Source organism: Chaetomium fimeti (assembly GCF_033439085.1).
Source record: "Chaetomium fimeti strain CBS 168.71 chromosome Unknown B0H64scaffold_4, whole genome shotgun sequence".
In the NCBI taxonomy this organism is placed as follows: domain Eukaryota; kingdom Fungi; phylum Ascomycota; class Sordariomycetes; order Sordariales; family Chaetomiaceae; genus Chaetomium; species Chaetomium fimeti.
The window spans coordinates 2,296,708-2,323,362 of record NW_026944332.1 but is presented as its reverse complement, the minus strand read 5'-3'; the positions used below and the strand labels follow the sequence as shown (position 1 = coordinate 2,323,362).

Sequence of the window (26,655 nt, the reverse complement as noted above, 5' to 3'; positions counted from 1 at the left end):
ATTGAATGGTTTATCGACCGTCTTGACCTTCCCAGCATGGCTGATGGCGAGTAAACAAAAAGGAGAAGAAAATGATCAATAAATACGGAATAGGAGAAAAGGGAAGTAGGAATAAACAGGACACACCGATCTGTGGAAAGGGCAAAAGCTCACCGGCTAGCTCCCTTCCTTTCTTGGAGGGAGGTAGCCGGCTACGAAACCCCTTAGGGTTTGCTTCGGTTGCTCGGGGTAAGGGGGTCTGAACCCCCCTCATTGTTCTTTCGAGCCCCGGGGCGGCTCGAACTGGTGAGCTCTCGATGAGACCTTCACTAGGAGTGTTTGCCCCGGGGCCTCGACCATGCCCACTGACCACTCGGCCATTTGGGGGGTGGTCGGTGATATTGGGCAACGCAAAACTTCTCCATGAACTCGGGGCAGGGTCGCCAGGTGATTCAGCTGTCGACGCTCTGCAAGTCTTCCAGCGCCAAACACCAATAAATGGAAACAATTAACTCGTTCGGGAAACGTTAACCTTGGCTGGTGACACCGTATTTTGGTATTGACGTACTTCGTACTATCGACGGACTTCGTCCCTCCCCCACCTTGTCAAGCATAGAGCTGCTAATCGTCTTCCCCTTCGTCGCTCCCACTTGACCATCCCTCGTGGTACTCGTCTGCCATCTCCATGAGATCGTTCCCGAGTGTTTCGCGGTCTTCGAGACCGATGGACCGAATGACTGTTGACCGCAGCTGTTTCAGTTTGTTGGCGACGGATGAGTCGGTGGATAAGCTGCTTGTGATGTTGAGCGATTCCGCCAGTGGCTCGTCATCGTCATCTCGGAAGATCTCAGGGAAGCTATCTAGTAGTGGAAACCGGAGGTCCGTGGTGCAGCTGTTTGCCAGTTAGCCTATATCTAAAAGGTTGTCGTTATTGTTGGGGCATGCCTTTTTGTTACAGGCTCATAAGAGCTCCGCCGCACCCGACGCCCTGCCTCGTCCCTCTCCCCATTTTCACTCTCTTCTTCCTCATAGCCCCGTGAAGCGACCAGCTGGCTGAACACGCGGGGCCTATCGAAGCCATTGGATCGGGCATACGAGTCGAGTTGATACGACGGCGCAAACCGGATATCGAGCTGCACACCTTCGGAGAGCTCTTCCTCAGATAGCTTCCTCTGCCTCGTGTCCTCTTGCCCCTCCGATCCCGGCCGCGCAAAGCTCATCTGCAAGCCGGCAACGCTCTGCTTTCCCATGACGTTCAGGACATCAGCCATCTGGCCTAATGACTCCCTCTTTAAGGGGTCTTTCATCCTCGACGGCAGCATGACACTCTCCACCGCAGCCGCCAACAACGCCGAGGTGTGCCACTGGGAAGTCGGATCCAGCTTCACCCTGCTTGTTAACCTCTCCGGCACGGCCAGCGGCACCACAATCGACGCCTGCTTATACCACTCGGTAATCGCCTTCGCCTTGTTCCCTAGGCGCAGCAACTTCTTTTCCTACACCCACCACAACCGTTAGCACCCACTCCACCCCGGGGACAAAACCAAACCCAGAATCAGAAGGAAGACCAGCAAAAAAGAAAACCAAAACTCACCCTCCCCACCCCCCCCTTCCCACCACCACCACCGCCCTCCACCCCCCAAACCCAAACCGCCACCTTCCCATACTCATCCCTCACCCTCTCCAAATACCGCCCCACAAACCCCCCCCACGCATCATCCCACCCCGCAAACACCTGCACGCCCTGCATGCAATCCGCCTCCTCCACAAACGGCCTGAGATCCCGATCCAGCAAATCATGCTCGCGGTCCAGGTCCGCAAACAGCTCCTCGCCCGCCGCGTGCCGGTCGAAGGCCGCACCACCCGCCCCGCCGCCGAGGTCGCGCTCGTGGATGGGCACGACGGAGCGCGGGTGGTAGAAGGTGCGGGCGTAGTCGGAGAAGAAGCGGATCGTGGCGGGGGTGGGGCGGGGCGGGGGGAGGTTGGCGTTGAGGGCGGCGAGGTAGGGGGAGGGGTCGAGGGGGGTGGTTGTTGTGGCGGGGAGGGTGGTGGGGGGGCGTTGCCTGGTTGGGGGGTTAGTGAAGGGATAAAATAAAAGGGCGGGGTTGTTGAGGAGGGGGGTTGGTTACCATAGTGCTTGGGAGGCGCTGGCGTCGTCGGTGATGTCGTAGAGGGCGTTGACCTTGCGGAGGGTGCCGAAGGCGTTTTTGAGGTCGTAGATTACTGTGCGTGGCATGTAGGTCTCGGTGCCGTCGGGGGCGAGGCCGGGGCGGAAGTGGATGTCATGGTCGATGGGGGACTCGGGTTGGTCTGGGGAGTAGGTGAAGTAGGATTCCTTAAGGTGAGTTTATTAGTTTATTTGTCTCTTGAGATAGTTAAAACCGGGATAAGATATGGAGGGGTAAATAATCGAATTTACTTGAGTATTCCAGAAATGAGTGCCAAGGTAGTTGGCCTGTTGCCCGAACTGCAGAGTGATGGTTTCGTGCATTGTGAGCTGGGTTAGCTTAAAAAACACGGGAAGGAGGCAGGTGCCCGATGAGTGAGAAGTGAAGAGTGAGCTCTGTTCGGGTGAGCTCTGAATAAGTGGATGCTCCGAGATGCTGATGTCACAAGCCCTAACCCTTGAGTAGCATCGTCGTCGTATGTACAACACCATCATGTTCTCTATCACCAGGCGAAAGGGCCGCAGCGAACTGCATCAAAATGAACCTGAATACCCGTCTAACTAATATTGGTTTACAGTACAAGGCCATGGTGCCCCGGGGCAAGCCACCAGGGCAAGCTAACTGATACAACACTAATAATGTCAAGACCGATACAACAGAGAGGATGAAACCAGCACCAAAACAGACCCGCCGTCAATCATTGCCCTCGTCTATCCTGCCGAACCCAGTCTAGCCCGTGGTCTAATTATTTTCAAGCCCAAGACTCCATTAACATCCGCCGCAGGTGACAAAGGAAATCGGAAAAAAGGGAAGACAGGCCGGCTCGCCCGCTGCATCCATATAGAATGACCCTCATAAACAGGAAAAGGAAGCCCCGAAGACCCACTCGCCGCCCTCTTTACTCGCGCGAGAGATCGCGGCCAAACACCTTGGACTTAAACCAGTCGTTGATGACCAGCAGGCGGTTGCGGGTGCTGAAGCACATGCTGATGTAGGCACTGCGCCAGAAGAGGTAGGTCAGGCTGCCGGCGGCGGCGACGTTGCCGTTGAACCACGTCACGTCGGCGACGGCCTTATCACTGCCGATGTAGGCCAGGCTGCCCTGGTGGCTGTAGTGGAAGGGCTTGGCGTCCTTGATGCGGCGCAGCTGGCGCTCGTAGCCCTCGATCTCGCGCGAGACGGCGGCCGAGTTGCCCGGCTGCAGGTTCAGCGACGAGCTGAGCTCGCTGATCTTGCCCTCGAGCGCCTCCGTCTTGGCCATGTTGTTGAACAGGCGCGCTAGGAAGGTGCCCTCCTGGCCGGCCACCTGCGCCGTGGGGGCGTACCCGGCCACGGCGCAGTCGCCCACCGCCCAGATGTCGCGCGTGCCCTGAACGACGAGGTACTCGTTCACGGCGAGGCCGCGGCGCGAGTTCGCCTGCGCCGGGATGCGCGCAATCAGGTCCTTGATCACGGGGCGCACGGCGTTACCCGTTGCCCACACGAGCAGGCCGTAGGGGAAGACGATGGTCTCCTTCTTGCCGTCGGGGCGCGTCACCTCGGCCTCGACCGTCTTGTCCGTCACCTTCTTGACCATGGTCTTGGTGTGGATGTCGATCTTCTCCTCTTTGAAGGTGCTCTCCGTGTAGTCGATCAGCTGCTTGGAGAACATGGGCAGGACGTTGGGGAGGGCTTCAATCAGCGTCACGCGGAAGCGGTCGCTGATCTCCGGGACCAGCTTCTTGATGTCCTCCTCGAAGAAGTCCTGCAGTTCGCCGGCAAACTCGACGCCGGTCGGGCCGCCGCCGACCACGACCATGTGCAGGAGACGGTTGATCTCCTCGGGCGACTGATCCTTGAAGGCCGCCGTCTCGACACAGTCCATAATCCTCTTGCGGATCCTCTGGGCGTCGCCGATCTCCTTTAGGAAGCACGAGTGGTCGCGCACGCCGGGGATGCCGAACGTCGCGTTCTCGGCGCCCACGCCGATCACCAGCATGTCGTATGGTACCTCGGTCTCGGTGATGTCACCCCTGATCTCCGAGTTGTCAAAGATGCGCACCACCTTGCGGTCGGGATCAATAGAGCTGGCTTCGGCCTCGTAGAACCGGACGCTCGCCTTCTTCTGGCGGAGGATGGTCCTTATCGGCTCCATGATGGAGCGGTGCTCGATAGTACCGGTTGTGCATGACGGGAGGAGGGGCGTGAAGAGGAAGTAGTTGCGCGGCGAGATAACGACGACGTTGTAGTTTTCGGTGTCGAGACGCTTGAGCAGCGAGACGGAGCCCCATCCGGTACCTGCGGCACATGTCAGAAAACGGAAAGCTACTGGACGGCGCAGCAACAGCCAACTCACCAAGGATGACGAGCGTCTTCTTGGACGGGTCAGGCACGACTTGGGGCTCCGGATGCCTATCCTCGTACACGCCGTAGCCAATGTAGCCGATGCCGGCGATCGCCGAGAGATATCCGAGTCGCCAAGTCCATCTCAACACCCGGAACCGTGACTTCTTGGGCCGGGGGGCGGGGGCGGCATCGCTGGAAACGCCACGGCGGAACTGCCGGGAGACGGGACCTTGCGTGCTACCAAAGACGGGCCTCGCCCCAACAGTCCGGCCCGATGTCTGGAGTAAAAGTCGAGGGGCAGCCCGCGACTGTTGCAGCAAGATGGCCCCCGTGGGGGGGACCGCGAGCTTGCTCAGAGCTCTTGACGTGGACGCCATGGCTCAATTAAGGAGCGGGGTATGTGGGAGACGGCGGACAACGCCGAGGGAGGGAATATAGGGCGTTGGTTCGCAAAAAGGTGATGTTCGTCGAAAGGGAGGAAGAGGGAGTGCGGAATACTGAAAAGTTTCACAATGGGTTTTTGCGTGGGATAAAGCGGCGCAAATTGATATTGGGTGACTAAGATAAGGCTGGTGGGACTCCCGGGAGCTTCCTGGAATCCGTCACGTCTTTTTTTTATCCCGCCATTGCGACTTTTATCCTATTCGCCGACTTTGTTAGCGTCTCGCTCAGGAGCCACTCAAATGCCCACGCTGCCCCCACGACACCCCACCACAGCCTCTTGCCAAGGCTGTGACAGGGCCTGGCCTTGATGACGACAGGATTCTGGACTGGAGGTTTTTGAAGTTTTGTTTTTTTGAAACCCCGATCGCGGGAGTGAAGAGGCAGAAGAGCCATTTATCCCCTGCCACAACTGGGGCCAACTGCGTCCAGAGAGGGGACAACTCGAGTAGGTAATGGTTTAGGCTAACTATTGAGAAGAGGCAGTGGAGATCCCCCACGTCCCATCTTTGAAACCGTGCCTTCCTCTTCTCTTGACTCGAGTCCGAAAAACGGAAGCCGGCAGAGGTGCGGATGCCCTGCGATTCACGAACCAGCACATGTCCCCGCCCGTTCCCTCTCTTGCTGTCAGACATCTTGCACAGTCAGATTGCATTCAACTGTGCCGTGCTGTCCTTCCGAGTCTCTCCGACTTGGATGGTCGTCCCGGGTTTTTACGACGATCGGGGATGACCGGCAATTCAACCATCACATGCGCGTTGCTCGACAAAGCACAGCTCTGTGTCTCACGGGGCGGTTCGGGGCAGTCAAGCAGAAGCCGATGTGCTCCGGAGGACGCACAGACCCGGCAGCACCCCGGGCCGGTCCCGAGCCTGCCGAGGCTCGAAGCCCCGGGGCCGATCGGTTGCGTGCCCTGGAATCCGGATGACACCAATTAATTTGTACTTGGCTGTGTACTGCTCGACGTGAGGCCATGGCTTAGCTCCTCTGTTAGACAAAACATCAATGCGGTAATCTGTACATATGGTACACTTGATTACCAAAGCTGGACGAATCCTACAATACGAGATTCGAACACTTTAACTTCCATCCGTTCAACGTCGGCGTCGCCACGGTCGGACCTGCCTCTGGCCCGTGTTGTTGGATACGGAGGAAGGAACACCCCGAATTTTGCACATCCATCAGGGTTGCTGCCAACAAAAACGCCCCGCTAAATGCACCCAAAGTTTGAGATGTGGGCAACGGGCATGTCCCGGTTTGATCTTTCATGTCGGAACCGAAAATCCAAAGTCGAAAGTCCAAAAGTTGCCCTGACGTCCCACCGGGCCGCATCTCCTTTCCATCGCGCATGAACGATCGGCTGGGATCGGTCCCGCATGGAAAATGCGACCATCTCACCCCGCAGTCCCAGACTCGTCCCATGTGCGCTCGGGAGCCTTGCCGTTTTTCGGTTCAGGCACATGGTGTTGAATTACCCATGGTACTCGCCATACATGACATGTCACAACAGGTTACCTAGGTAATGTGCATGCTAGTATCGCGCTATGTACATACAGATCTGTACCACATGCGATGATCTAGGTAAATCACACCCTCAGCGTCGTTCTTCCGAGAAGGTCGAGTGCCGATTTCCCGGCACATTCCGGATTGACTGGCTGCGAACTTGACTGATCTCCTCCATGCCGTCTCCTGTTAAATGCGGAAACAGACGGTGATTCAACGGCAGATAAGCAAGCGACGCAGTCATCGACACGCCGCGACACCCGGGTCGGCGCTCGAGGATCATGTTGGGATGGGTTAGCGACAACAACACGACGAAACTAAGCGGGTAGCGGGCAACTGGCATCGGGTTCATAAATCTGTCTCCGAATGAGCGGTTGTGACTTCGCCTATCTGAGCCGCCAGAGCGACTGCAGCCGCACTTCTCAGAGTGCCCCTCCTGCCCCGTCGTCTCCTCGGCTGAAACGTCATCCCCATGCTGAGACGTTGAACCCCCCTGGCCCCTGTACCGCACTCTGGTGGTTCTTCTCAACCGTCACAATTGGCGTCGGCCTGTGCGCTTCCGCAGCTGCATGCTCAAGCGGCCGCCTGCCAAACTGGACTCCTGGCCCAAGGTTGTTGTCGAGGCTTGGCAAATAGGGGTGCAGCTGGTGAAGTCTCACCAAAGCGGAGAGGACATCCCCGCCAGTGTTAGCACTCGAGATTCAATACCTACAGCAGCTTGCAATGGAAAGACGAGAAGAAAAACATTTGGGAAAGCCTGGGATGCCCACCTAATCCGGATCCGGCTTAAAATTCGCTTCACGTCCCCAAAATCGTGCTAGGGCAGCACCATGGACGTCCATCCGCCTCCGGTGGTGATCCCCCACCCCGGGATGATTGATACTCGGATCCGAGATCCCTGAGGCGTCTCCAGCTCGTGGATCCAGTCCCAGGAGTGATGGCAGATTCCGTATACCCCTGTCCCTTTCTTTGGCCCTGTCTCGCTGCGGTTCCGTCAGTCATCCGATCCCTGATGCACTCACTGGCGGGAGCTTGGGCCTGTCAATTCATGCATATTCTGGGCAACTTGACCAGCTCAAGCACGATCCGGGCGGCCGGGGCTTGTCCCTTGTCACGGCTTTTCTCCCTCATTGCTGTTTTCTCCTCCTCCATCCTATTCACTTCACGGGGCCGGCTACCCGCTCTTCTTCTGCTTTCTTTCTGTCTTCAATATTGTTGCTTTTTTTCTAGATTATTTATTCTTGTAATACCGTTTCCATCTCCAAGTCACCTACCTACCCGACCGCAGGCATCACCACGTAGGGCAATCTCGACCGCACGTTTGAACCGGGGATACACAAACTTCAGCCCATGATCTCTAGCACAACAAAACCCCAGGCGCCCTAACCGGTTCTGCCGATTTCACAGATGACCCAAGGATGCCAGGGTCGGAAGGAGAGGGAATGGCACCACTAAAGAACCCCTCAGGGGTCACCGAACAAAGATGGTTGAGCGGCAAACCCAGGCTACTACGAAGAGTCAACTTGTACCGACGGCAAGGTGATGGGGGGTGATGGCGGAAACGACGGCGGACGCGGTCGATTCCGCTTTGGCAACAACAATGGTGGCGGCGACCGCGATGACGACGACAATGATGGGGGAGGGAGAGGGGGAGGCTTTTCCCGAGGCGGAGGGAATGGCGACGATAATGACGGGGGCAGGGGGAACGGCTTCGGTAACGGCTTCGGCAACCGTTTTGGAAATGATAATGACAGGGGAGGCGGGGATGGGAATCGCTTTGGTAACGGCAACGGAAACAACAATAACGGCGGTGACGGTGATGGTAGAGGAGATGGGGATAGAAACAGATTTGGTGACGGTGATGGTGGAGGGGATGGGGATAGAAACAGGTTTGGTGACGGCGACGGTGGAGGGCGTGGGAATGGCTTCGGCTTCGGCAACCGTTTCGGTGATGGCGACCGCGGGAGAGGGAATAACAGGGGAGGGGGTGGCTTTGGGGGTGGCTTCGGGGGAGGCTTTGGGAGGGATAGGGACGACGATGATGGAGACGATAATACCAACTCATCCAGCCCCGCCGAAGCACCACAGTCATCGGAGCCACCCCCAGAAGCACCGTCATCAACATCGGATTTGGGATCGACACCACCAGAAGCGACATCAGAGCCAGCATCGGAATTACCAACGGAATCACCGCAACCGACTCCAGCCCCAGAACCCGTCCCGTCTTCAACCGAACCTGCCCCGGCAATAGAAGTATCGAGCGAGTTCAACCAAGGTGTGGTCTTACTGCAGTCCGCCATAACCGGTGCTGAAACCGGGAGTCTAACGGATGAGGTAAGCACGACCTTATTCTACCCTATCATCCGGCTCTAACACCGCAAACAGGCGAACCCGACTGTGACAGAGTTCATCCCCTCGCCGTCGGCCAGCGATGTGGTAGGCTCAACGGACCCTTCTGGGTCAACCGAGAGTGTTGAGTCTGGGGCTATGCCGCCTGTCTCAGGGCCTAGACCAACAACATTCCCCAACTCTCCCCCAACAGGGGGGCCAATGGACAATGATATTGCGAATGATAACGGCAGAGGCGCCGATGGTGCCGGCAACCGACTTGAGCTGGCACCGACTGGTATGAACCCGACGGCCGAACGCATCCTGATTTCGGTTGGTTCAATAGGTATGATTAGTATCGGTGCTCGAATGACCTTGGTCCCCGGAGGCTAACAGCGCTGTTAGGTGGCTTCATCCTCGTCTGCTTTATTACCTGGATGGTTTGGCGGACAATGAAGAAGTCGAAAAGGGAAGGCCGCGCCGGAGGTAGCGGTGGTGGGCTTTCGAGGAGAGTTACTTCCAAGATCCCCTTCTTTGGACGACGGGGCTGGCGAAACTTGGAGGACTCGACAAGCCAATCGCCACCACCCAGTTACCGCGAGAAGACGGGCAGCGCGCGTTTTCCATCGGGGGAGGGCTTCTATGGGCCGGAGAAGGTGCAAACCCAGCAGCCCCCGCAACAACCATGGCCCCAAAGTTCTCCCGAGAATATCATGATCCCGGGACATGACTCAACACAGTCCGGTATCATGTACCCGCCACCACCGAACCCCAGAGACACGTACACGGCCGCCAACCGCCCCCACATCACGCTCATGACCAATATACCGGCAGCCTACTCACATCAAACCCAAGGGTCCTTCAGTTCCACGAATGCAGCTCATTTCGGCGCCATAATGACACCCGAGAGCGCAGCAAGCCCCATGCACTCCGGGGTCTCACCAGCCTCGTACTACAACCAACCTCTCCTCAACCAACAGTTCACTCCCTACAATCCACTCTACCGACAGCCCAGCCGGACCATCAGCGAAGTCTCCTCCCTGTCTTCCGGCTTCGGAGACGGCGACATCATCGTCAGAAACCCGCTGATCACCCCTCCCGCGCCAACCGCCGTACCCGGCTCATCGCCAACCAACAGCCCCCAGCAGCAGCAGCAACAGCAGCAATACTCAGCCCGCTTCTCCTGGATGTCCCACCCCCAGGGGCCACCACACTCACACTCAACAGCAGCAGCAGCAGCAGCAGCAGCGGCGGCGGCGACGGCGGCACCACCACCGCCAAACGCCCCGGCGCGCCAGAACAGCAACGCCAGCAGCACCAGCACCGGCACGGGCAGCCGCCGTCGCGAGACCATCTACACGGAGACGAGCGAGGACCAGCCGGCGCGGTTCCGCAGCGTCACGTCGTGGGTCGACCAGCAGACGGGGCGCATCAAGCGCGTGCAGCAGAGAGCGACAGTCACGGGGGATGTGGTGGTCGGTGCGGCGGGGGATGGTGGTGCTAGTCTGAAGGAGGGTGGTGCACATTCGCAGGTAACGAACCCCGGGATTCCGGGGATACATAACCCGCCGAGGGAGCAGAGCTTTGGTATGATGATGGATGATGAGGAGAGGCCGAGGCGGGTGGAGGAGGTTGTTGGTGGCGGTGGTGGTAGTGGTGGTGGGTTGGGAGCCGGGGTGAGGATGGGTTAGTACATACATTTACCTCTAGGACCATTTTTGAGTGCTGGGTGGGTGGGTGGTGGATATTGGAAGGGATGGGAAGGGAATGTGATGGGATAGGATGGATACAGTAAGGGAAGGGCGGATGGTTTGGCGTCCGTCCCGCGGGCCTGGTGCTTTGCGGGCGGAAGCGGCCATGCATACTCGTGTGTGTGGGTTCGGGCTGAGTCACGAGATGTGGGATGTCGAGGTTTCTGCTCCTTTTCTTTTTCCTTTCCTTTTTTTGTGTTGGCTTGAGCAGCTTTACGCTTATACCCTTTTGTTTCGTTGCAAGAAAGATGCCGGGTAGGAAGGTATCCAACTCAATGCCAATGCTTGAGGTCACATAGGCCAACTAGGTCGCCCATCCGCCCACTTGTTCCTTGCATCTCGAGGATTCAGTGCCCAGCTTGAGTGCCTACCGTCGGGCCTGTTAATACGAGGAGAGCAACGTGTGATAGCCACACTTTCTACATGTGAGTCGCATCAAAGGGCACCGGTGAGCTCGTGATGTCTTCAGGCGACGGTCGAGATGAGGACGAAGGGCCGTGATAGCTCAGCAGGTGCCTGGATACCAAGCCGGGAGGAGATTGGCCGTTTGTGTAACTGGTGGGTAGGGCCGACCGCGCCCCCGAGCTGCTTGAGTGCTAAAATCCTAAAGCGCTCGTTTTTGCCTCTTTTTCTTGCCACAGCGGACATGCTTCCCGCTCCCGGAGCCCAATGCTACGCTCTACTTGATCCTTTCTTTGCTTCCTTCTTTCCCGCGGGCTCAATGAGTCTGGCACGTGTCTGCACCTATTCCTGTCAACTCCATTGTCCAATAATGTAACCTTGATGTAGCACTCAGCAGTTGGCGCGGCGAAAAACCTTGCATGGAGTGGGTGAACCCCTGGGTTTGTATTAGCCGCGGCTCGAACCTCAAGACTGCCTCGTACCTGGACAAACTACGGTTCTTCAATTATAACACGGTTCCATATTCTCACTCTGATGATTTATTTATTTTTTAAAAAAGAAAAAGAAATTTGTATCGTCTGCCTTACACTTACAGTACCATGTTCAGGAACAAAAGTCCTGTCACGTCCTCCATAATAAATTCTCTCTACAACCGGGTCTTCAACCGGAGGCGGGGTGTGACTCGACAGGCAGAGCTCATTAAACACAAGAGCCATACTTGAGGCTCGGATGGGTGACTGCAGCCCCGTAGGGCTATCTCATGGAGCCGCTCGACGCGACTGGTAAGGCAGCCCCGTTTAGAGGCTAGTGAAGTCGATGTGACGTTCCAGCGGCAATCTCGGCACCAACGGCGACCACGGCCGTGAGGACGGGCGGTTGGCCTTTGAAATCCGCGGCCAAGACCATCAACACAAGCCGCCGAAGGAGTCATGGTGTTGCTGTAGGCTGAGTGAGGAGGAAAATGGCATAAAAGGGGAGCCGCTGGCCGCGGTCTTGTCACCGGCCCATGTTGAGTCTCACCATCACCAGCTAGCTCCCCGCTCAACAGCAGACAAGATGGGCCAAGAGTGTTCGACCATTACCGTCCAGCAGGGCGACCTGTGCGGCTCGCTCGCGTCGAGGTGCGGCATCTCGACGGCGGACTTTTACACGTACAACCCGGGCTCGACCTTCTGCAACACGCTCCAGGCCGGGCAGCTCGTGTGCTGCTCCGAGGGTTCGCTCCCGAACCTCAGGCCCGAGCCGAACCCGGACGGGACCTGCGCCACGTACGAGGTTCCGCCGGGAGAGTACTGCTCCCTCATCGCCAGCAAGTTCCAGCTCACGGTCGACGAGATCGAGACATGGAACAGCAACAGCTGGAACTGGAATGGTTGCGGTGGTTTGCAGAGAAACGCCATCATCTGCGTCAGCTCCGGCGACCCGCCCATGCCGGCGCCCATCGACACTGCTATCTGCGGTCCCCAGGCCCCGGGCACCGCTCGGCCGAGCGACTGGTCCCAGCTCGCGACGCTAAACCCCTGCCCCCTGAATGCCTGCGTAAGTCCTCTTTTTCTCCCGGCGAACTCGCCCCAAGCATCAGACTGAGCTAACGATATTTCCCCCTTTTGTAGTGCAACACCTGGGGCAACTGCGGCATTACCCCTGAGTTCTGCACGCCGCCCAAGTCGGCCGGGCAGGTCGGGTGCATCTCCAACTGCGGCACCGAGATCGCCAAGAGCCCGAGCGCGCCGGCCGAGTTCCTCAAGGTCGGCTACTTCCAGTCGTACAACCTGGAGCGGCCGTGCCTGAACATGCGGGCGGACCAGATCCCGTCGGGGTACTCGCACGTGCACTTCTCGTTCGGCGGCATCACCGACGACTTCGCCGTCGACCTGTCGGACTCGATGGAGCAGTTCGAGCTGTTCGTCGAGCAGACGGGCTTCAAGAAGATCCTGGCGTTCGGCGGGTGGTCGTACTCGACCGGGGGCGAGCCCCTGCCCATCTTCCGCAACACCACCAACAACGCGGACCGGCTGCGGTTCGCGCGCAGCGTGGTCGCGACCGTCGAGCAGTACGGCCTCGACGGCGTCGACTTCGACTGGGAGTACCCCGGCGCGGTGGACCTGGGCGGCAGCCCGACGGACGGCGCCCAGTACCTACTACTACTCAGGATGGTGCGGCAGCTGCTGCCCGCAGAAAAGACCGTCTCGCTCGCGGCGCCGGCGTCCTTCCACTACCTGCAGGGGTTCCCGATCGCCGAGATGTCGGCCGTGGTCGACTACATCGTCTACATGGCGTACGACCTGCACGGGCAGTGGGACTACGGCACCGACAACCAGGCCGGCTGCCCGGGCGGCAACTGCCTGCGCAGCCACGTCAACCTGACCGAGACCGACTACGCGCTGGCCATGGTGACCAAGGCCGGGGTGCCGAGCGACAAGATCGTCGTGGGGCTGGCCAGCTACGGGCGCAGCTTCAAGATGGCCGACCGCAACTGCCGCGCAGACCCCATGTGCCGGTACCTAGGGCCCGATGAGAGGGGCTACGTGGGGCGCTGCACGCGCGAGCCGGGCATCATCGCGCTGGCGGAGCTCGAGGACATCCGGGCGATCGAACTCGAGGGGACGGTGTTTTGGTACGATGAGGCCAGCGACTCGGACATGGCGCAGTACATGACCGACTCGTGGGCGGCCTACATGACCGAGACGACCAAGGAGCGGCGTCGGGCGCGGTACCAGGGACAGAACTTTGGAGGGTCGGTTGACTGGGCCATCGATCTGACTGCTTTTGTGCCGGGCGATCCTGGGATTCGTGACAAGAGGGCTGTTGCCGCGAGGGGGGCGGCGTCGTTTATGGACCGTCGGGCGGAGCAAGTGTAGTCGAGTGAAGTTGGTTGAACAGGCATACGGGCATTTATTTTTCGTGTTAAAACATAGGGTATTACAGGGACTCTCCTTCCAGATATAAACAGTTTTCCTATTGTGGAAGGGATGGACCTGATTCACGTGATGGCGTTGCCCTAAACGCAACCTACTACATGCTACATTCTTTTCTACACCTACACAGTATGATGGAGAAGCGTCGTTGCTCACTGGACCTGCTCAGCTGCCTCCCTCGAAATGCTTAGCCGCACGCCTGCGCCATCATGAACCACCTTCCACTTTTGCTCCAAGCCCTCGGGTCTGACATTCCTCTACCCCAGCCTCTACCACCCCCAATTACTCCCAACCGACTTCCCCGATTAAAAACTATCACTCGCCGGACGGGCCGGCAAGGGTGGTGCCTAGGGCATCGGGCTGTCCAAAGTTTGGAGAGCCATCGGGATTCCAGGTGACCTTCTTCGCCGAGGTATACCTGTTTCCATCACAATTCCCAGTCTCGATCCAGGTCGCATGGTATATGTTCCAGACCTCGGTTCCGTCTGGGCTGTTAAGGAATCTGTCGAGTAGCCATGCAAGTTAGAGAGAAGAGCGGGAACATGAATAGCACCGAACAAACAGGGCCCAACCCAACTTACGCGTTGTGTCCCGGCCCATGGTTTCCATTTGCCGAGCTGAAGAGCGGTCCCGTCTTGGTCCAGCTGCTCATCAGCGTCGGGTCGCCCCCGTTGTAGGTCAGGAGGCCAAGCTGGTAACTGGGTGTCCAGCAGAAACTGGCGCTGTAGGCTAAGAAGATCCTGCCGTCGTGGTAGAGCGGAGCGGGCCCCTCGTTAACGGGGGTATCCACGCGCTCCCAGTCCAACGTTGGCTCGGAGAGCACTTTGCCGGGGCCGATCGAGGTGGGAGAGTTCATGGGCGCGATGCACATGGACTGTAGGCCGCGAGAGAAGCAGGACCACACAAAGTAGTTCCGGTCCTCGACCCGCAGGATGGTTGCGTCGATACCCCAGTCCGGGGTGAGCTGACCGGCATAGGAGAAGCTATCGTCCCAGGGATGGGCACCGCCTATGCAGATCTGTCAGCTCTCAGACCCTGCGGACGGGGAGATATACTTCGTATGGGGCTTTTTAAAGTACCCTTCAAGACGTAGGAACGTTGGCCATCCAAGTTTTGACTGTTGCCTGCTGTGTAGTAGATGTACCATCTGCCAGGAGCCCATTAGATCCAGGCCACGAGCGCAGCTGGGCGGGCATGAGGTACGTACGTGTTATCGATCTCGTGAAGCTCGGGTGCCCAAACGTTGCAGCAACGCTCAGGGTTTGCATCAGTCCAGACGATCCGAGTTTCCCCGGTCTTCAGACCTTCAAGAGTCTTGGCTCTGGTAATTTGCAAGTTGGTCCATGTCGTGGTCATCAGATAGTAGTACCCGTCAGAATAGGTCATTTGAGGATCTGATCCATTTATGGGCTTCAGGGGGTTGGTAAAAGATGCCGCCGAGGCCACAGCCAAGAGGCTTGTGAGGGCCCCAACAATTGAAGCAAATCTCATGCTGATGGTGGTACTGGTCGAAGCAGCAATGTCGGAGAGGAACGCTTAGGTTTAATGTTGACAAAATGACAACTCGGCTCAGGCGAGATCTGCTTCTTATCGACTTCCATTTTCCACCAAGCGGTCCGTGTTATATGTATTCTCAACCTACACGAAGGGTTTATTGTTTATTGAAGATCGGAGAAACTTCTTGATCTTGGGATGACTTCTGACTCCCGGGCGGAGAGTGAGGTGCGGAGCAAGTGCCAAGTCGGCCGAGGCGCCCCCTTTTTGCCGTGGTCAAACGTTGAAGTTCGGGGTACACTACCACGTAACCCCGGCAGTCAACCATCCCCGGCGAATCTTGTCCGTCATCCTATTGGCGCGCATCGCGAGTATAAACGGGGCACTTGTTCTGTCCCCGGAATATGGGTACCCGCTTCGGAGGTCTGGCTGTTGAAAAGAACGAGGAGCATGACTACACAGGGGTACCTGATCATTACGAATCCGACAGTTCGGCACCTGACGGTCTTTCTCACACGCCGCTTAATGCATCGACTGGACGGAAAAACTCCGGGCTCCGATGCAGTGTACGTCTGTCGATGGAAGAACATGATGTCGGCATATCCACTCAAACCCATCGTGGCCGGTAGGGCCCAGTGGGGGGTAGGGCTGGATGAAACAAGACGAGTGTCTACCTATAAATGGATGTATTGTATGGCCGGTCGGTCGAGTGGGCAATTGATCTGACTGCTTTTGTGCTGGGTGATCCTGGTATTCGTGACAAGAGGGCCGTTGCCGCGATGGGGACGGCGTCGTTTATGAACGTCGGGCGGAGCAAGTGTAGGTAGTTGAGTGTTGGTGTTGGTTAAACAGGAACACGTGCATTTATTTCGGATTACAACAACGATAGGGAATTACAAGAGGGACTCTCCTTCCAGACACAAACACACTTCCTGTTGCGGAAGGGATGGACCTGATTCACGTGATGGAGCTGCCCCACCCATCCTATCTTCCTTCTTAACCTCTACCAAGGATCAAAAGGAGGATGGAGAAGAGACCATTAATGAAAAGACGCTCTATCTTTGACCCCATTTTCAATCGATGGAGATTTGATGGGTATAGGCGGCAACAAAAAATACAAAAACATACAACACCGGGGATTCGCTGGTCGTCACCGACCCAACTACTGATCCAGCCCTTGCAAGTTTAACTAGGGGAGAGCGGACGGGATCCCGTGTTTTCTGGCAGGTATGGTCGTATGTGATAGAAGCGTGTCTGAAAGGAGCTTATAAGGAAAGTTGAAGCATTCCTGAGCACCTCGGTATAAAGTCGTCTCGAGTAGACATTTGTTGTGATCGTTTCCATGGAGCCGGAACACCCCAAAACACCATCCCGACCTTCGAAGTCGCCGATCCCCGCCTACGACTATTTCCAGTAAAAAGACCAGAACATACCCGACGGTTCAATTCCATTTATTGGTTTCAGAAACCGGCAAAAAAATAAATGATTCAGACAAGCCATTCGGGTGATGGTTCATGTCGAATTTCCGAACTCAAGTTAACCGCATCGGCAATTGATGCCACGCTCAACACCTAGAGTATCTCTAAATGGTAGCCGACGAGGTCAAGTATCCCGCCGGGTTCGGCTTCAAAGATGTCGTATCCCATGGCATCTCGGGCCTTGTCGTCCTCGACAAGTCTTCACAAACTGTCATCAAAACACCCCTCTTCGATGACTGCGAGGTTGCCCTGTCCCGGGAGCGTCATATCTATGAACGGCTCACACAACGGGGCGGCCATGAACGGATTCTTCGCTATCACGGCACCGTTGAATCCGGTATCCGACTAGAATATGCGCCAAACGGTGACATCCGCCGTACATTATGCGCCCAAGAGAAGGAGCCTAGCATGAAGACTACCCCCAAACAGCATCAACAATGGGCCCTCCAGATTGCCGAGGCTCTCGCCTTCATCCATTCCGCCGGAGTTGTCCACGGCGATCTCACCTGCCACAACATCTTTCTGGACGAGAACTTCAACGCCAAGGTTGCCGACTTCGCCGGCTCTTCGCTGGACGGTACCGATCTGCTGGTTTGCGTCGCCGCCAGCCACGAATACCCCGGTCCAACATTATCTGTCAAAGGGGATATCTTCGCATTCGGGTCGGTTATCTACGAAATCACTACCGGAGCCGCCCCTTACAAAGAGCTGTCCGACGACGAGATCGAGGCTCGGTATAAGAGAGGGGAGTTTGCAGACACAGCTTCGCTGGGTCAAATGGGGGTTGTTATCCAAAAATGCTGGAGGGGGCAGTATGATGGATTTGAGGCAATTATCCAGGACCTAAAAGGTAGGTACATATCTAACCGCCCTCACCACCCACAGCCGATGCACCCTTGTTGATGGGAATCTCTAACATAAAGCAGCCCAAGGGGAGAACCCTATTATGCCTGCCACATGAAGCATCAAGACAACGGTCCTGGCTGTCGCCGTAGCCGTCGCGACCACTTTACTCATCCGCACTACTTTATCAGCACGCGATCGTCTATCATGACCACTTCGAGGGGGGTGGGGGGGGATGCTTACCGGCCCAGGCAGAGAGAACAAAACCGATATTCAAGAGAGGCACCTCGGACACTTGCCAGGCTTCCTATATGTTCCCGTGAGGATGATCTTGCCGTTCGCTCCTTTGGTCGGCTCGGGATCGTCGCACACATAGCCGGTGCTCTTGGCCTCCTCGCATTTGTCGTAAGTGCGCCTCGTGACGACATGTTTCGGGTCTGCGTCGCATTCCTTGAACGTCATCTTGGACTCGAAGTAGTTGCACATGTTGCTGGGACAAGGCCTTTTAGTTGTGATCCCAAGAGGGCGGTAGTTTGCGGGGAAAGGGAAGGGATGGGAAGTGGTGATAACCTAGAATGTCTCCAGCTCCTCGAAGACGCCTTACCTCAAACCACCTCCGCTGTGTTGGTGCCTTGCAAGAGGTCGCTCTATCACGGAGCCTTGATTCGTGCCTTCTGCAGGTGCACTCTTTGGGCCAATGGTCAGGTGTCAAGGAGAGGACGAATGTGCACATCTCAGCCCGAGAGGAAGAGCGGGGGATGTTCCCGTTTTTCGGAGTGTGTTCAAATGCACCATACATCTCTACGTAACACAACGCTGGTGACGCGGGTAGCCACTGGTTAGAAACGGTATTAACCCTCTCAGGCGGTCCGTAGCCGGCCACCTCCGACGGGAGCTGGCCGGTGAGCTTTTGGTCTTTTTGACCAGGTACGTATTCGTTACTATGATGGTTCGACATGGTTTAGTTTTAGGCTTAGTTGACATTTACACTCAGTCCCGAAGGAGACCGAACGGAGACCTCATATATGGTAAGAGATCCATAAACAATTCACGCCGTCATCTTCCTCGGGCTACATGCTCTCGCCCAAGGCCGACGTCCCCCCCTCTTTGAACCATCCGGGTCGTCCGAGTCTTCTTGTTCCTTGGCCGGCGAGTATTCGTAGTATCTCTTCCGGGGTCGTCTACGGGTGTTGACTTTGGCAAAGCTAAAAGGCAAGCCGGGCAGCGACTGAGGGCCTGCCGTACGTGCCGACGAGACCAAGATCCGGAGACTCTGCGGATACGTGCTCATCAGCACTGTCAGCGCCAGCGCCAGCGTCAACATCGTGTCGGGTTGTTGTGTGCCGGCCGGGTCGGCGTCGGCGTCGGGCGCACAGAGATCGAGACGATCAATGACGATGACAAGTGATTCCAGGGTCCCAATAACGGACAAGAGCAAGTCCAGGGTCGCTTGGAAGGTGGTGGCCCTGCGAAAGCTCCGGCGGCTGAAGACGGAAGGGTTGGAGAGGACCCCCTCGGGGTTCTGGTGGAGGAGCTGGGCGATGAGTTGCTTCAGGACCTGCTTCGGCGTCCACTTGGCTTTCGGGCGGTCGCAGAGGGCGAAGGTTACGGGCTGTCCCTGGGCGCGGCACACGCGAACGAGGTCGAGCGAGAACTCGGTCATCCACGCCTGCCGGCCGTTTCCTTCGGAGCAGATCCACAGGATGGAGGCGTTCGACTCGTCCTCGCAGAGGGCGCGCCACTTGGAGAGGCATCCGAGTATGCCGTTCTGGCTCCAGTGGTCCCTCGCGGCTGTGGAGAATCGCAAGCTCCCCCAGAGCCGCAGTTCGTGCTCGACGTCGCCCACTTCATCGTCCCAGATGTCGATAAGGTCGGAAGAAGTGTGTTGTGCCTGGGCTAAGCGCGAGATTGTTGAGTGAGACCGGGTACCTCTCTCGGTGGGTAGTCAAAAAAAGGCTGGGGCGTGGACCTACCTAGACGGTCGCCCTCTAACCGCTCAGAGAGGACGTTGATTGCTTTTATGGTATCGTGTAAGTCAAAAGCCCGATTTCCCAAGATACCAGAAACCACTCTGGCTTGGTGAAGACGTACTAGAGGCCATCCAGTCAATCTTGTTCTTGACGGCGTCCTGCTTCGCCATATTCCCGAGCTCACAGATGGTTTTCAACCGGTCTGCCGCCCTCTTGACGTTGGCTTGGTACAGACTGAAGTTGTACTTGGTACGGGGCAACAACCCATCCGTAAGCTGACCTCGCGGGGTATTAGCTGGTTACGAGTTCCAACATGCACAAGAGGAACCCACCAAAGAAGCTGTACGAGTAGTACTCCGAGAGCCTCCACAGGAAGTCGGCACCGTGAATGTAGAGCTCCGCCAGCGTGGTTTTCATGAGATCCGTCGGAGCCAGGACTCGGTAAGCGTCGAAGATGGGGAGGTCTTCGGACAGCGATTTGATGAGGTCCGGAATAGAGTCCTTCTTCTCCCTCCTCGCTAAGAACCCCTAGATAGGTAACGGCGGTCAGAGAGCAGCATAACACAAGGGGGGACCCCCGACGCTCCCACCTTGAAGACGATCCACACGCAAGCGTACGGAACCGTGTACTCTGGGCTATGGGGTACGAAGACATCAATGACGGGCTTGAGGACTTGGGTGAGTCTTATGACCCCGTAGGCTACGTCTTTGACCTTGGCTGTCCATTCCGCATCCCCGTTCCTAGAGTCTTGTGCCTTCTGAACTCGGTCTGTTTCCTGTTCGACCAGCTCCTTGATCCTCGATGCGTCATACGCCTGTGGTTGCTCCGTGTTGGCCACTCGCGACTTAGTGGCTCGGCCCCAACTCAGACGTCCATGGTGCCGCTGCTTGTCACCAAACGGATCCGGGTTCAGTTCTTGGTTTATCTCCTTGCATTTCCGGAGGGCCGTAGCATAGATCTCGCTAGGTATATAGAACGATAGAGCGAGGAAGTTAGCCGAGAGATCGGTAGATACCTAGGTAGGGAGTTAAGTTGATAGAAAGACGGTAGAGTCACATGCCTGTCTTTCTGGTGTCCCGGCAGATACCACCAAGCTAGCTCTGGGTTAGGATCTTTTGATTTAAACATGCCGAAAGCGGAATCCGGAATCCCAAGGGTTCTCCTTTCACCCCCACTCAACCGTGAACCCTATCTTTAGTGTTCTTTTGTATCTACACCACTTCACTGCTCGCTGCTCTCTGTCCTCGGCGGGGTTTCCCTCTGACACATATCGAAGAGGAGTGGTCACGTCCTGTTGTTACATCACATGCACTAGCCGCCCCCCACATATACATGCATGTTTTTCGTTACCCATTGGGTAGCTAGGCTTTTCTGAGCCCACGCATCCGCATCATACGGGGCTGGTTCCTCTTACCAGTACACAACACACATTATCTCCGTGGTTCTCGTGGTCCTCGTGGTCTTCGTCATGCTTCAATAGCCTACAGATTGGAATCTTCTCAACGATGCCGCAGAACGACAACAATGAAGGGGCGGTAACAGGGATGGAGGGCCTTCTAAACGCTCTCATCGGAGCTCTAGAAGGCCTCAAGGCCCGCCCGCAGGTCTCGAACTCCCACACGCCAGCCGAGCAAAGCGGACCTTGGATCGGAAATGGGGCAACCGACTCATCTCCCAGTCCGTCCCGATCGACTGCCTCCTCGCTACTGCATGAGCCTCGAGAGACGACTCCTGCGTCGGCTCCGGGAGAGGAGGTGACGAGAAAGGAGGAGGAGGAGGGATGGATGTGGAGACTCGGGAGATCCGACGGGAATGGGGGATGGACAAGGTATGACTACTATCTCCAGAGCCAGAGCATCGAGGTCCCGGAAGAGGCCGAGGTCGAGACGCCTGTGAAAAGCGTGCCAGGGGTTCTTCTGGACATGCACGCGCCCACCAAGACCATCATCATCGAGTCACCCCACCTGATGCGCGCGCTCGACAAGTTCAACTGGCACCTATCTTCGAAGCATCCGCCGGACATGACGCTGTACGACCCGTTCCCGTTTCTCTACCACCACTTGGAAGGCATGCGGGAGGAGATAGACCGACTCGGCAACCCGGAAGCCCAGGCAGATCTCAAGGCACTGGAGTGCGCTCTGAAGGAGACGGGGGTAGCGTCACGGTGGAACGCGGCGCGTGCCGAGAATGTGGACTCTAGCCATGTTCGGTTCGACACCCTTTGGCAGCTGTTCCGTCTGGGCGACCTCGTAGTTCATACTGATGGTCTCGGCAACGAGTGGCTCCTCACCTTGATGTACGCGCAGGAACATAAGAAGAGTGTTGAAGTAGGCCAGACCGGCCGGATCGGCCAGATGGCCGTGGACCGCTACATGGAGTTCTGGACTTGGGGTCTTTCATGGAACGGCCACAAAAACAAGCTTGAGCGCAAGGCTTCCGTTTTCCGCATCGACTATTACGCCGGGGCAAAGGAGGTACACCTGCTATCCATCTACCCCCTCCAGTACCAGCGAACGCATGATTCCGTCGAGAAGTTATTGCAAGGCCTAGCCGCGCGAGGCCGGCACTGGTTCAAGTTGGTTTCCTCACAAGCATTGTGTCTGGACTACGATGGCCCGGCACTTAGTGGAAAGACTCTCTTCAACTTCAACTCGCGGGTGGACCGGGAGGTTAGTAGTCATGCATGACCTATGACCGGAAGGAATCTTGACTCTCCCTACAAGCCTACCTACCTTCGGTACCTCGATCACGACTGACTGTTCTGACCGAATTGCGTAGGTGTCTGCGATGTCGGTCAAAGAGGCCCGAGTAGTGGTTAGCAGAGTGTCACAGGAGCTCGCAACCGACGGCCTGGACCGCCTGCCCCCGTTTTCGGCCGCGTCCCAGCTGAGCGCTGCGGAAATTGACAGCCGAGACGAATACCAGTGGGACAACCTACCCGCTACAAAGGTTCTGACCGATGAAGAAGCCCAATTTTGTATCCCTCTGGTTGGTTGCTATGCTGTTGAGAACAAGGAATTTTACCTCGTCAGTGCTGAAAGACTGCGGCCGGTAGCGTGGAACGCCGATGCTATGGAACGCCTTGTCTTGGACGAGGAGAATAAAACACTGCTAGAGGGTCTAGTGAGCCAGCATTACAACAAAAAGCAGCAGGACAGTCACCAATGGGACTTCATACCGAAGAAGGGAGAAGGGCTCGTGGTCTTGTTGCATGGTCCGCCAGGGGTAAGTTTCCCAGCTTGATCTGTATCCGAAGTCAAATGTGTGTGTATACCCCTACACATGCCAGTGGCTAACCTTGGTGCCTCTTCTCTCAGGTCGGGAAAACCCTGACGGCGGAGAGTCTCGCCCAACACGTGAAGAAGCCTCTGATTTCTCTGAGCATTGGCAGTTTGATATGGGACGAATCGAAGCTCCAAGAGCGACTGGTCAGCGAGTTTTCGCGCGCAATCGACTGGGATGCCATCCTCCTGCTGGATGAGGCCGACGTCATCTTGGAGGAGAGATCATTCGAGGACGTTCGAAGAAATGCCATCGTTTCAGGTACTGCTTACTGCTGCCCATCCATCATCATATTTATTCCCCCCCCCCCTCCCCCCGGGGGAAGCAGGGTAGCTTGACTGATACTGACAACATGTCATCTATGCAAACAGTCTTCCTCCGCCAACTCGAGTACTTCAGAGGCGTCCTGTTCCTGACCACGAACCGGATCAGTACCATGGACGTAGCTTTCCAGTCTCGCATCCAGATCGGCATCGGCTTCAAAGAGCTGACGCCCACCGACCGGAAGAAGATCTGGCTGAGCCTGCTCGACCTCAACAAAGACAACCACAAGGACCGGCGTGCTCTTGAGCGGATAATGGAGAAGGCGGACAAGCTGGCCAAGTGGGAGCTGAACGGCCGCGAGATCCGCAACGTGCTGAATATTGCCGACGCATGCGCCCGCCGCCGCCCTGCGACGGGTTGGATGACCTACGAGGATGTCGAGAAGGCAGCCCGTGCGACGTTGGAGTTCAAGAATATACTCGAGACAGAACGGTCCAACTTGAAGAGCGAGCAGACCGTGTGGACCCCGTACTCTCGCGGATTGCTCTAGTCCGCGAAGTAGCTCTTTCGGAGCAGAGCTTGTGAAGTTCAACGGCTAGCCTTGCGCACGATGCTGCTTCTATAGGAGTAGTAGTTTAGCATTGGCCATATTGGGGGACTATCTTTTGTCACTGTGCCCAATATGTCACCCATTTAGACGGTAGAACAGACTAGACTGCCTAGAAACACCTAATAGCAAACAGGGGAACGAGCTTGTTTTTGGCGAGGCATCTTGTGCCTCAAAACCTAGCGTCTATTAGTCTAGGAAGATCTAAGTAGTTACACATCCCATACACAGGGGCATCCGTGCCCAAGCAAGCAAACCCAGCCAGCCAAACCCATCGCTTTACCTCCTCTCCCACCAACTCCTCACCGCCCCTCACTGCTCAATTTCAACCAGACTCGTACATCGTCCAGATTCTAACCAGCCGCCGCAGCCGCGGTGGAAGCGGGGCGTTGCTGCTGTCGCTGCTGTTGTTGCTGCTGCTGCTGTTGCTGCTGCGCCGGCGGACCGGGCGCCTTACCCAGAACATGTCTTTTGGCGGGAGGCTGCACCTGCCTATTGCCGGGCTCCTCCGACGCGGTGCGCTTGAGGCTCTTCTTAACGGGGCGGGGCTTGGTCTCGCCCGGCTCAAACACATCGTCGGGGAGGCCCGTGTTCTTGAGGTGCTGAATGGAGAGGAACATCAGGCCCTCGTCATACAGCTCGTTGGACGTGCACATGGCTTTCCAGTCGTTCACCTCGCGCGACAGGTCGAGCGACTTGGAGCCCTCGACCATCTGCAGCCCGATGTAGTGGTTAGTGGTATAGATCTCCATCTCTTCGGGCTCCTCTTTCTTCTCGGGGATGTCCTCCAGCCTGATTTCGCCGTCAGTGTCGTCGCTGGGTTCGGGCTTGACGTCCGATGGAGGTGGGAGCTGGGTCGCCTCCGAATGCTCTTGCTTAATTCGCATGCCGTCATCGCCTTTCGCTTCCGGTTTTTCCTCCTTTACTGCCGGCCCGCCGTTTTCCATTTTGATATCCTGCTTGACCTCCCGCTTGGGCTCGATCTTGGGTTCGGCCTTCGCCTTGTCCTCGCCATCGGCCGGGGGCTTATACACGTAAGCGAGGCTGCCGACGGATACCACCTCTTCCAGCTGCGCATTGTCCTTGCATCGATGCTCTCGGTCGTAACCTTTGTTGAAGGGCCGGGCCAGGGCGATGGAAGGGTGCATCTCAAGTTTGTTGACCAACAGCCGCACCCGCGATTCGACGAAGCCCGACCAGACGTTCTGTGCCTTTTTGGTCCTGCTTGACACAATCACTGTGAGGTAGTATCTGAACCCCGAGGTGAAGAAGGTGTGCTTTGTGAAGAGGTCTTTCCACTGCCGTCTTCCAAGCATGATATCCTCCGTTACCTGGATCCCCTTCTCCAGCTCCTGTTTGATCACCGCCATGGAGGACCTGCCAATATTGTGAGTGGCGCACATGGACGGGTAGGAGGGTGTGATGATGGGCATCCTGTGATTCCTATCACTGGCATAAATCTACTCTGTGGTAAGATATCAGCGTCGACCGGGACCGGGGCGCAACTCACCTTGGGATTCCACACCGCAACTCGCGTAACGGGACAGCCGTACTCGATGTCCTTGAGGAGAACCGGAAGGGGCCAGGGCCACTTGAACATGATGTGGAAAAATTTATTGACAACCACCGCGCTTGTGGCCTTGGGGTACAGTTGGCAGACCCGGGCGACGAGCATAGCCCAGGCAACACCACCAGGATAACCCATGATGTTGGCGTAGATGGCTTTGCGCTGCGCCCAGAGCTTGACGGCTCGGAGAGCAAGCTTGAAAGTGGCCGGCTCCGGCACGAGATGTAGGATGTCGTCCGTCACTCTTGTCCCGTTCACCGAGCGCACTTCGTTCTCGCTGAGGCCGCGGAGGAGATTGTTGTCGGCCAAGCTCCAGTTCTTCTCGTTCGGCAGCTGTTTGAGCGTCTGAATGGAGCAGAAGATGAGATCAATGCTGATGCCGGAAAACTCAAACTTGATGATGGGAACGAAGGCTTCGGGCACGGGGGTGAGGTCGGTGATGGCCCCGGGCGGCGCCATCTCGACGAGGACTTGGGGGAAGATTTCGAAGTACTGTTCAACCGTAACGTATTTCGGCGCTACGACGAGAGTATCCATATCCGAGCCCGGTCCGTAGACACCGAGGCGGTAACTGCCATACGTGAAAACCCGGCCAATGGCGTCGCGGATCATAAACGTGTTTTTGGGCTCTTTCTCGGCCGCCGCCCTCTGCACGAAGACATTCGTAATCCTCTCGAGTTGGCGCAGAACCTCCCTTCTCTTCTCCGTTTCCTGAGGGCTCTCGAAGGTACCCTGTGCGCGCAACTCCTGGTGTAGCGCATTGTTCAGTCGCTTCTCTGCCTCGGTCGGGAGAGTGGTCGAGATTGGCGGCGTCACGCCGTAGATTATCTCGGACATGATGGAATCGAGAGAATTTCAACTGAAGTTCGATTGCGGCACCGGTAAATTGTATCGCTATTGTGACGGCGTCGACGGGCAAAAACCGCGAAAGCGCAGCCGAAGGAATGGGAAGGATCGCTGAAATGAGTGTCGTTCGCGGATGGGAGGGGAGAAGAGGAAGGAAAGGAATGAAAAATATGATGGGTGCGAAATGGGAGCACCTGTGCCGTCGCGAAGCTCAAGGCATGATACGACAACGGCGACAAAGTAGAACTGGAAAGTAGTTGAAAAGATCAACAAAAGAAGAGCGGCTGGAAAGGGCTGATGAAAGGAGATGCGCATCACAGTGCACAGGAGTGGTTTAGTGGGTCCTGTGTAAGCGCGTCTTGTGGGGATGATGCAAGGCGCCCAATCGCGCTAATTGGCCTTTGCATCGCCGTGCCAATACGGTATGGCTGAAAACAATGGCTTGCGAACGCTGGGGCTGAATGGACAGATGGGCCAACTGCCGTGCG

At 56.8% G+C, this 26,655-nt stretch overlaps 10 protein-coding genes across 10 annotated transcripts; 5 read left to right on the top strand and 5 right to left on the bottom strand.

Moving 5' to 3' along the window:
* Positions 1–421: 421 nt before the first annotated feature.
* Positions 422–2,528, bottom strand: B0H64DRAFT_156014 (tubulin domain-containing protein). The gene is made up of 5 exons (XM_062798514.1): positions 2,399–2,528; positions 2,109–2,314; positions 1,574–2,042; positions 925–1,475; positions 422–871 (listed from the first exon to the last, which is right to left on the bottom strand). Exons 1-5 carry the CDS (start codon positions 2,468–2,470, stop codon positions 601–603), a joined length of 1,569 nt encoding a protein of 522 aa, XP_062659345.1. The 5' UTR covers positions 2,471–2,528; the 3' UTR covers positions 422–600.
* A 149-nt stretch (positions 2,529–2,677) lies between these two features.
* On the bottom strand, positions 2,678–5,066 carry B0H64DRAFT_359822 (uncharacterized protein). The gene is made up of 2 exons (XM_062801687.1): positions 4,483–5,066; positions 2,678–4,424 (listed from the first exon to the last, which is right to left on the bottom strand). The coding sequence occupies exons 1-2, from the start codon at positions 4,847–4,849 to the stop codon at positions 3,046–3,048; spliced, it is 1,746 nt and encodes a 581-aa protein (XP_062659344.1). The 5' UTR covers positions 4,850–5,066; the 3' UTR covers positions 2,678–3,045.
* Positions 5,067–7,864: 2,798 nt separating this feature from the next.
* Positions 7,865–10,656, top strand: B0H64DRAFT_155975 (uncharacterized protein). Its single transcript, XM_062798513.1, has 3 exons — positions 7,865–8,750; positions 8,802–9,090; positions 9,150–10,656. Exons 1-3 carry the CDS (start codon positions 7,959–7,961, stop codon positions 10,433–10,435), a joined length of 2,367 nt encoding a protein of 788 aa, XP_062659343.1. The 5' UTR covers positions 7,865–7,958; the 3' UTR covers positions 10,436–10,656.
* Positions 10,657–11,783: 1,127 nt separating this feature from the next.
* Positions 11,784–13,891, top strand: B0H64DRAFT_155818 (glycoside hydrolase superfamily). Its single transcript, XM_062798510.1, has 2 exons — positions 11,784–12,436; positions 12,511–13,891. Exons 1-2 carry the CDS (start codon positions 11,954–11,956, stop codon positions 13,756–13,758), a joined length of 1,731 nt encoding a protein of 576 aa, XP_062659342.1. The 5' UTR covers positions 11,784–11,953; the 3' UTR covers positions 13,759–13,891.
* Positions 13,892–13,944: 53 nt separating this feature from the next.
* Positions 13,945–15,406, bottom strand: B0H64DRAFT_155735 (arabinofuranosidase). The gene is made up of 4 exons (XM_062798509.1): positions 15,023–15,406; positions 14,895–14,962; positions 14,397–14,823; positions 13,945–14,317 (listed from the first exon to the last, which is right to left on the bottom strand). Exons 1-4 carry the CDS (start codon positions 15,304–15,306, stop codon positions 14,131–14,133), a joined length of 966 nt encoding a protein of 321 aa, XP_062659341.1. The 5' UTR covers positions 15,307–15,406; the 3' UTR covers positions 13,945–14,130.
* A 1,168-nt stretch (positions 15,407–16,574) lies between these two features.
* Positions 16,575–17,977, top strand: B0H64DRAFT_155859 (kinase-like domain-containing protein). Its single transcript, XM_062798511.1, has 2 exons — positions 16,575–17,637; positions 17,714–17,977. The coding sequence occupies exons 1-2, from the start codon at positions 16,896–16,898 to the stop codon at positions 17,746–17,748; spliced, it is 777 nt and encodes a 258-aa protein (XP_062659340.1). The 5' UTR covers positions 16,575–16,895; the 3' UTR covers positions 17,749–17,977.
* Positions 17,788–21,071, bottom strand: B0H64DRAFT_424447 (uncharacterized protein; the record flags this gene model as incomplete). The annotated part of the gene is made up of 8 exons (XM_062805650.1): positions 17,788–17,809; positions 17,874–18,120; positions 18,428–18,446; positions 18,744–19,559; positions 19,722–19,880; positions 19,933–20,128; positions 20,191–20,563; positions 21,031–21,071. The coding sequence occupies 7 exons, from the start codon at positions 21,069–21,071 to the stop codon at positions 17,904–17,906; spliced, it is 1,821 nt and encodes a 606-aa protein (XP_062659339.1). The 3' UTR covers positions 17,788–17,809; positions 17,874–17,903.
* B0H64DRAFT_155961 (uncharacterized protein) lies at positions 20,919–22,558 on the top strand. The gene is made up of 2 exons (XM_062798512.1): positions 20,919–22,270; positions 22,325–22,558. Exons 1-2 carry the CDS (start codon positions 21,107–21,109, stop codon positions 22,355–22,357), a joined length of 1,197 nt encoding a protein of 398 aa, XP_062659338.1. The 5' UTR covers positions 20,919–21,106; the 3' UTR covers positions 22,358–22,558.
* Positions 22,389–23,697, top strand: B0H64DRAFT_323744 (P-loop containing nucleoside triphosphate hydrolase protein; the record flags this gene model as incomplete). The annotated part of the gene is made up of 3 exons (XM_062800626.1): positions 22,389–22,826; positions 22,919–23,144; positions 23,255–23,697. The coding sequence occupies 3 exons, from the start codon at positions 22,389–22,391 to the stop codon at positions 23,695–23,697; spliced, it is 1,107 nt and encodes a 368-aa protein (XP_062659337.1).
* A 410-nt stretch (positions 23,698–24,107) lies between these two features.
* B0H64DRAFT_442187 (Poly(A) polymerase central domain-containing protein) lies at positions 24,108–26,158 on the bottom strand (the record flags this gene model as incomplete). Its single annotated transcript, XM_062806621.1, has 2 exons — positions 24,108–25,214; positions 25,265–26,158. The coding sequence occupies 2 exons, from the start codon at positions 26,156–26,158 to the stop codon at positions 24,108–24,110; spliced, it is 2,001 nt and encodes a 666-aa protein (XP_062659336.1).
* Between the last annotated feature and the right edge of the window lie 497 nt (positions 26,159–26,655).

Excerpts from the sequence above, each read along its gene's own strand:
- B0H64DRAFT_155961 (XM_062798512.1), top strand. The coding sequence starts at position 21,107 with ATGCCGCAGAACGACAACAATGAAGGGGCGGTAACAGGGATGGAGGGC. Across the intron at positions 22,271-22,324 it reads ACTCGCGGGTGGACCGGGAG|CCTACCTACCTTCGGTACCT; the intron begins GTTAGTAGTCAT and ends TCTCCCTACAAG.
- B0H64DRAFT_155735 (XM_062798509.1), bottom strand. The coding sequence starts at position 15,306 with ATGAGATTTGCTTCAATTGTTGGGGCCCTCACAAGCCTCTTGGCTGTG. Across the intron at positions 14,824-14,894 it reads ACGTTCCTACGTCTTGAAGG|GCGGTGCCCATCCCTGGGAC; the intron begins GTACTTTAAAAA and ends AGATCTGCATAG. Across the intron at positions 14,318-14,396 it reads CATGGGCCGGGACACAACGC|ATTCCTTAACAGCCCAGACG; the intron begins GTAAGTTGGGTT and ends GCTACTCGACAG.
- B0H64DRAFT_155975 (XM_062798513.1), top strand. The coding sequence starts at position 7,959 with ATGGGGGGTGATGGCGGAAACGACGGCGGACGCGGTCGATTCCGCTTT. Across the intron at positions 8,751-8,801 it reads CCGGGAGTCTAACGGATGAG|GCGAACCCGACTGTGACAGA; the intron begins GTAAGCACGACC and ends CACCGCAAACAG. Across the intron at positions 9,091-9,149 it reads GATTTCGGTTGGTTCAATAG|GTGGCTTCATCCTCGTCTGC; the intron begins GTATGATTAGTA and ends CAGCGCTGTTAG.
- B0H64DRAFT_155859 (XM_062798511.1), top strand. The coding sequence starts at position 16,896 with ATGGTAGCCGACGAGGTCAAGTATCCCGCCGGGTTCGGCTTCAAAGAT. Across the intron at positions 17,638-17,713 it reads AATTATCCAGGACCTAAAAG|CCCAAGGGGAGAACCCTATT; the intron begins GTAGGTACATAT and ends AACATAAAGCAG.
- B0H64DRAFT_155818 (XM_062798510.1), top strand. The coding sequence starts at position 11,954 with ATGGGCCAAGAGTGTTCGACCATTACCGTCCAGCAGGGCGACCTGTGC. Across the intron at positions 12,437-12,510 it reads CCTGCCCCCTGAATGCCTGC|TGCAACACCTGGGGCAACTG; the intron begins GTAAGTCCTCTT and ends CCCCTTTTGTAG.
- B0H64DRAFT_156014 (XM_062798514.1), bottom strand. The coding sequence starts at position 2,470 with ATGCACGAAACCATCACTCTGCAGTTCGGGCAACAGGCCAACTACCTT. Across the intron at positions 2,043-2,108 it reads AGCGCCTCCCAAGCACTATG|GCAACGCCCCCCCACCACCC; the intron begins GTAACCAACCCC and ends CCCCCCAACCAG. Across the intron at positions 1,476-1,573 it reads GGAAGGGGGGGGTGGGGAGG|GAAAAGAAGTTGCTGCGCCT; the intron begins GTGAGTTTTGGT and ends TGGTGGGTGTAG.
- B0H64DRAFT_359822 (XM_062801687.1), bottom strand. The coding sequence starts at position 4,849 with ATGGCGTCCACGTCAAGAGCTCTGAGCAAGCTCGCGGTCCCCCCCACG. Across the intron at positions 4,425-4,482 it reads GAAGACGCTCGTCATCCTTG|GTACCGGATGGGGCTCCGTC; the intron begins GTGAGTTGGCTG and ends CATGTGCCGCAG.